Source organism: Odontomachus brunneus, unplaced genomic scaffold (assembly GCF_010583005.1).
Source record: "Odontomachus brunneus isolate Ranch 3 - 2012 unplaced genomic scaffold, Obru_v1 Obru_scaffold_001, whole genome shotgun sequence".
NCBI classification, from domain to species: Eukaryota; Metazoa; Arthropoda; class Insecta; order Hymenoptera; family Formicidae; genus Odontomachus; species Odontomachus brunneus.
The window spans coordinates 330,418-337,759 of record NW_022639451.1 but is presented as its reverse complement, the minus strand read 5'-3'; the positions used below and the strand labels follow the sequence as shown (position 1 = coordinate 337,759).

Genomic DNA, 7,342 nt, shown 5'->3' with positions numbered 1-7,342 from the left:
TTTCACATTATATTCCCATTTAGTAGACAATAAAGATAAATTTGTCAAATATTTTCGAATGAGTGCAGGCACATTCGAAATGATGTTGTCAAAAATTGAAAAATCGATCGGAAGCCTGTTCACACTATCGGTACAGCTCCGGACAAGTCACGCTCCAGCAAAATATTCTTTCGAAGGAACATTGCTGAAGCGAGACCGGAGCGAGAACGAACTGAAACTGTAGTGTTACTCATAATGTAGATACGTACATTATAAACAATGGAAGAATATTTTATCGGACCGATAGTGTGGATCGGATCGATAGTGTAGATCGGACCTTAACGTTCAATCGTTCGCGATGTAAAACGCATATAATCGCACAAATGATGATTCACCGGGTGCGTCCTGTTCGTTGGACTTGGACCAGATATAGGACAAGGCGACAGGGTCAATGTTAACGATCGTGATATACGGAGCGGATTTGCGAGGCCAGTCCGAAAGAAACTGCGACTTATTTCAGGATCCCGCTCGTTCTCGTGACGGTTGCACGATTACACGCTGCCATTGGCAGTGATCCACAACGCGGCAAAAGGTGATTCCCGGCTTACTGTTAGCGTTGCCGTGGCAGGCTCGGAATCACATCGGCGGAATTCATTGACGCACGTGGATGATTGCGCGCGAAAGAACTCGAGTGTGTCTGACCGGTCCGGATTTATCGTCCACCCTTTTAGACACGTGTGCTCTTTGACGAGTTTGAGAGCAAATCGCGGAGCTTAGCTCGGCGGGTCTAATTTCGGTCGTTCGAACTGCTCGATCTTCGGCATCAGATGTTCGGGCCGATACCGGCGCGCTATAAATGTCCGCTTTTATGAGAAGATACGTTATTTTCCGCTTTAATAGGGCGGCAGTCGATCTTTTCATTACGTACATCCGCGTCATACGACGGTATAACGTTGTATTCGTAGCCCGGCGCCGACGGACACGCGAAAATAGACGCATCACCTTCACATAAGTGTGAATAAAAAGGATTTTATGTAACGTAACGGTGATTAAACACATCCCGGTTAGATACATCGTGTGCTTAATATAACGTCCCGTTCACGATGTTTCGTTAATTCGTCATGTGCATAATCTAATCAGTACGTGACACTGGATCCGAATACACCCCAGCTGATACGGGTTCCACATCGAGTAATAAAAACAATATGTGTCCTTGACAGATCGCGTCCCGTATCTCTCTGTCATTTAAATTCACCGATTTCGGACGATAAAACACTCAGTGCCCGCGATATTTCTCACTGTTGTATCCCCCCAATATCGGTAATTGACATTGTGAAATAAATTGCGACGCAGAATTAAAGTTCGCGGAATATAGATGCGAATAATTTTGCATCATAAAACTTTTAATCGAGAAAGTATTTCATACAACTCGATCTCCCAGGGGAATATATCAAATTAGCTCCGAGCTGTTGTGGACCGTTTCCACCGAGACACAACGTATGTTTTTATTTATTTATTTAGAGTAGATGTTTATTTAAGAAATATATATACATATGTATATAAAAAATACGTGAAAATGTTTATTTGAAATAAACATATCTATCTTTTACTTATTCTCTCTTTTACTTGAAAAAAAAAAAAAAAATATATATATATATTTAAATAATAAATATATGCATATTGATATGTTTGAAGTATGTGTATATATATATATATATATATATATATATATTTAAATAATAGAAGTATGTGTGTATATATATATATTTATATATATATATATATATATTTAAATAATAAATATATGCATATTGATATGTTTGAAGTATGTGTATATATATATATATATATATATATATATATATATAATTTATTTATAAAATATATATTTATTTAAACTAAATATTCTATCTCTTGTTCTCAGCCGCCGATAAAATCCCAATGAATCATACCGCGTTATACAATGCGAAAAGGCGTGTACGCCACATTACCCCTCGTGTAACATAACGTCGCAAAATAACCTCGGTTCACGGTGTCGCTTATTCACAGTTCCCATGGTTACATCTAAAGGTTATCAAAAGCGAGAAGGGAGACATTCCTGGCTAGTACGTTGTAAGTACCGTGTCGGGGACACAAAAGAGCGTATCTCTGTGTCGGACAGCACGTCCAAGTCCATCCACCGACGCTCGCCCTTGCAATGCAACACAATTGCGCCACCCACGTGCGAGCGCATCCGTTATTCCCCGCGAGCGACTCGGCGCATCGCTCGTTCGAATGCGCGCGCATATAATATATTTGCAATTTGGCAGCGACACGTCCGCCGGCAGAAATGTTCACGAGGCTGTCGCCAGCACCGAGACACGGCGTCACTTTAGGCGCCGTTCTCGTCGTTATACGCCGTTACGCCAAAAATAACATAGAGAATCCGCGACGCGACTCCGCTCAGGTACGCCGGCGCGTATATCGATCGCGTGTCGCGCCCGAAACTTTGTTGAATTATTCTTTTTTCTCTTCTTTTTCTACCACGGGGAATTTGTGGCTCCGCTGGAGAGGAACAGAAACAGATGAAAAAAAATATCACGAAGCAGCGCGTAATAGTTACGCATAGCTAGGAACTCGAGCGTGCCGCGTAGATTTATGGTTGCCCTGCGTCAGATGTGATTAGTGAGTCGAAGAGGCTTACTAGCGTTCCGCGAATCAAAGTGTACTATTTTCGCACTCATTCGCAGATCGTCGCGTCGATTCGCACGGAATACAGTCTGTTTATCCTTTCGCACCCTTGGCACACCGTGTCTCGGCCGGCTCTAAGCCGGCGTACATATTGTTAGATCGAGCCTATACGCCGACGCGCTTCTAAATGGAGCGCTTCCCGAAATAACAATATATTTTCACGCGGCACAAGTAACCCTGGAAGTTTTCAAGAGTTTCGCGAGATGATCTCGCTTGCGCAATCTCGTAGCCTCGCTGTGTCCGTATCGGAACGGATGCTCGATTGACGGAAGCATGCACTCATGATGATCAGTTGGCATCCTCTTCATTCCGCCAGGATTTATCGTGGGATCTTATCGAGTGTCGCGTAAATTTTGCGAAGTGCAAAAATAGGCAACCGGCGCGGCGCATGGAACGACGCGAAATAAGGTCGGACAGTCATTATGAGTCGCGATCTGGACACGGTGCAATATTCTGTTGCATAACGCCAATATCACCGGCCAACAACGGACGAGCCGGGAAAACATAAACAGATCGGCACGACGCGACACGAGGCGACGCGTCGCGTGAGCGTCGAGTACGTGCGACCCGAGGAAAAACGTGACGCCTGGCATGGACAACAGGAAAAGCGCTTATTTTCGTAGCGAAGAGAGAAGGCTGCCGCTATAAATACACGCGCCGGCGATATGCACGCGCGCGCGCGCGCGTGCATCTAGGCACGCCCATTACTTTTAATCGTTAATTACTCAAAAACTGTAAGTATCAGGACACTTTAATTGAAACATCAGCACTGGATTGGCCAACAAATTAAGGAAATGGGTAATTTGATAGATATCATTTCTGCAGAAAACAGAAAAGTTGCTCGTAATATTCGGGGTAAGTCTGCACAGAAAAAAGAATATTCTTATTTAGAGAAAATCTTTATTGTTTACACTTTAAAGATAAAATTTATATTCAAATGAGATTATAAGGCATTGAACGAAGGTAAATTTAATCAAGACAATATTGATATTCTGCTTATGTATATGAGAATGAGGATAAAACTAACAATATTGATATTTTCGTTTATGTATGAAAAAATAATTGTGTTAATTTAATTATATTCGTCTTGGTTGAAGACTAATTGAAAACTAATTTATCTTATCATTTAACGCCACATATAATCTCGCTTTAATATTAAATTTATTTTTAATGTGTCTGTAATAAAGATATTCTCCAAACAAGAATATTCTTTTCTTCTATGTATGTACCCTCTGTCTTATCCAATGACAGAATTCTATTTTCACTGAAAAAGTTGTCCTATTTGACAAGACGCATGAATTCCCAAAGTCACTCGAAAAATTACGAAATTATATTATTTTCTAATCATTGACAACCAAAGCTTTATATAAACGATAGTTTCTGTAGTAATCCCAACACAACGACTAAAATCGGGACATAAGACATCTTAAAGACATCTTAGGGACATCTTACATTCCGACGTCTGAGAGAGGTCTTTAAGATGCCTTTCAGACATCTTATGTCCCGATTTTAGACATGTTGTGTGGGATTCCATTAATTATTTTTTAATAAAAATATAAAACTGATCGTGCTTTCTTATTAGTTCGATTATCGGGATATTTACCTTAACATTTATTAATTTTCGCATGGCACACATGTTTTAGGTACCTTAATCTGATTGAGATCGTTTTCATCTTCGTTTATTTACATTTCGTAAAAATGCTAACAGAAATCTATAAAAAATAATAAATATACTTTCAGGTATGTACAATTAGTATTATGTACAGAACTGATCGTAAATATTCACTTATGTATTTCATTTTATTATAATTATAAAGAGAAATGCGATGGAGACTTGAGTTTACATAAAAATTTAACACTGTAGGATTTTCTAGTTAAGCTTGAACTTTAAAAAAAAAGTTATATATTTCAATTCGTCACAAAATATATAAATATTTGGAGATATACGAAAATACATCATTTTTCAAGTCAAAAGGCGAAAAAGTTATTAACAATTTCAGCAGTTTTTGCAGTATTAATACATTTTATAAGGGAAATTTTATTACAATTATAACTTATAAATATTATAAATATTAAATGTACTCTAATCTATTCTTTATTCTTGATTAAAATTTAAAGATATAAATATCTTGATCACATACAATACATTCAGCGAAAACAAATAAATTATTTATATAAATCTTTTCTTATATGTTATATTTAATATAAAGAAAACCGAAATATAACGTAAACAGATCTCTCTTACATTTATCTCTATCTTACATCTTTATTTTACACTTTGATACTTTAATCTACTGTAATAGAGTGAAAAAAAGTGTTTTAATAATTTTGCATTTTTATTATAATAGGCAATTGAAATAAAAACTTTGTTTAAATTTCATATTCTTATCAACTATAATTATTTTTAATACGTGAACCAAAAGTTCTCATTCTATTTCGTAAATTTCCACTTCCACTTTATTCCACTTCCAGTTCGTAGATAATTCAAAATTAAAAATCGAGTAGGATTGATCCCACGTGCTACATTGAGGTTAAATTTCCACATTTTGAAAAAAAAAACATTTGTTAAGAAAGATTTTATTTTTATGCTTGTTCCAGCTTGATTAGGTAGTATACACCCACGCTGAACTCGATATCTGTATGTACATGATTACCCAGTTTGCACACGAAAAGCATAGAGTCACGTAATAAGAGAACTGGGTATCGTGATATGAGGGAATTCAATTACGGGAATATCATACATCCTTGATGATCCTTATTTCTTCAACCGTATTATTGCTTCGTCGATGAAAAGCGTGTCTGCGGTAAAAGAGGGTCGTAGAATATCATCGTTCTATTCATTGCGACTACGCATTCAACTTATTTCATATCTTGACGCGAAATTAATTTCAAAGCAAATTAGAGCAGTGCAAAGAAAGGCAAATATTTATTATATTCTGCGAAGAAAGAGAAGTCCATAGAAAAGGAAATAATATATTATTATTGCTGATATATAATATTAATCATATAATAAGTATGCAAAACGCAACAATTTAATTATATCAAAATTCACATTTAATCAAACTAAATTATCTCATGACAGAAACTGAATTGTATCAAAATAAGAGCCTAATTAAATATTTTAAAACGGATTATATTAGCTAAAATTCCATTAAACCAAGAGTATACATTGTATTAATCAAACTATTTATAGTTCTCTATCGCGCACATACGTGATACAATGAAACGAAATATACTAGAGGAAATTTGAAACGCACTTACTACCTGACCTCATCTTTGTGTAGTTTATCAATTAGACCGCTAATACTGCAGATAATGCATTATTAATGAATTGCTGCGCTCATAAATGCACATCTAAGTTGGAACAAAAGATTAATAGATTACAGTCACGTCATGTAGAGAAGTGTCCATCGATCCCGAAATAATTCGCTTACTTGTATCCATACTGACCTTCTTCAAGGTTTTTGATTGCTCATCACAGCCATCTTAAGATATGAATCCACTTATTCATCACTTGCGATCTACTCTCGCTCGAACAAATAAAAATATATCATCTAAACAAACGTAAAAATAAAATCTTTTTTGGTCTTAACAGATATATATATATATTTTTTCAAAGTATGGAAGAGAGAATTTAATACTAATGTAGCACATGAGGCGACCGTACTCAATTTTTAATTTTTAATTATATACAAACTAATGGAATAAGGACTTTTGGTTCACTGAAAAAAATTGATGAAAATGTAAAATTTAAACATAGTTGAACCATTTCAATTGCTTATTATAACAAAAATAATATCATATCATAGTTATTTCATACACAAAGTATATCTCTCTTATTGTGTACGGATAAAACGGAGCAAGCCAATGAACACTAACACGATATCTTGAAAGACTCACGACACAGGACTCACGACGCGTAGTCGAAATCCCTGCCTTCTTATTTGGATACTCTAACGAGGGTTCAATGGGATTCCAGGCAAAAACTCAAAGAGATGCGCGGGCCAAACTAGTAAACATGTTGTTGCCAATTGTGCAAATTTACGCGACTTTACGAAGCTGGTGAGTTAATCGCTTCTTAATATATAACAAAAACATTTGAAATTTCTAATAATTATCTTTCGAAAGATATGCATAGAAATTCTGAACAATCCTGAGAATTTATGGTTTCTTTTTAGGATTTACGGTGGAATTTATTGCGAACGTGTAAATATCCCCACATTGTGCACAGAAACATTATTGTTGCCAAAGTAACGCGAGAATTTAAAGAAAAAATTGAACAATTAGACACTGAGATGTCGAAAGCTCAAAAATCGAGACAATGTTACGTTTTATATTCACTTCGTTCTTCGTATTTTCTTCTGCGCGAGAATACGACAGTCATTTGATTTATGGAAAATTATTGTCTTCTTTATAGAATTTGTAAAACTCAGTGTCGTATATTTTCACAAACATACACACACAATAGCATATCAAAAGAAACACTCATAAATTTAGTGTTTTTATTGAGCAAAATTACATTTTCATACATTTATTTCATTATCTAAGTAATAAATGTTAATTGAGACAAAGTTAAGATAGATATATATACAATATTATAAGTACAAAAAATTGTTGTACTATTTAGTGTTGT

The 7,342-nt window shown here is 35.8% G+C and overlaps 1 protein-coding gene across 1 annotated transcript; it reads left to right on the top strand.

Annotated features, from left to right (window-relative positions):
* The first annotated feature begins 3,044 nt into the window (after positions 1-3,044).
* Positions 3,045-7,280, top strand: LOC116853867. The gene is made up of 3 exons (XM_032835155.1): positions 3,045-3,564; positions 6,689-6,771; positions 6,888-7,280. Exons 1-3 carry the CDS (start codon positions 3,504-3,506, stop codon positions 7,095-7,097), a joined length of 354 nt encoding a protein of 117 aa, XP_032691046.1. The 5' UTR covers positions 3,045-3,503; the 3' UTR covers positions 7,098-7,280.
* The last annotated feature ends 62 nt before the right edge of the window (positions 7,281-7,342 follow it).

Coding starts and splice junctions, on each gene's coding strand:
- LOC116853867 (XM_032835155.1), top strand. CDS start 3,504: ATGGGTAATTTGATAGATATCATTTCTGCAGAAAACAGAAAAGTTGCT. Junction 3,565..6,688: donor AGTTGCTCGTAATATTCGGG/GTAAGTCTGCAC, acceptor ATGGGATTCCAG/GCAAAAACTCAAAGAGATGC. Junction 6,772..6,887: donor TACGCGACTTTACGAAGCTG/GTGAGTTAATCG, acceptor GTTTCTTTTTAG/GATTTACGGTGGAATTTATT.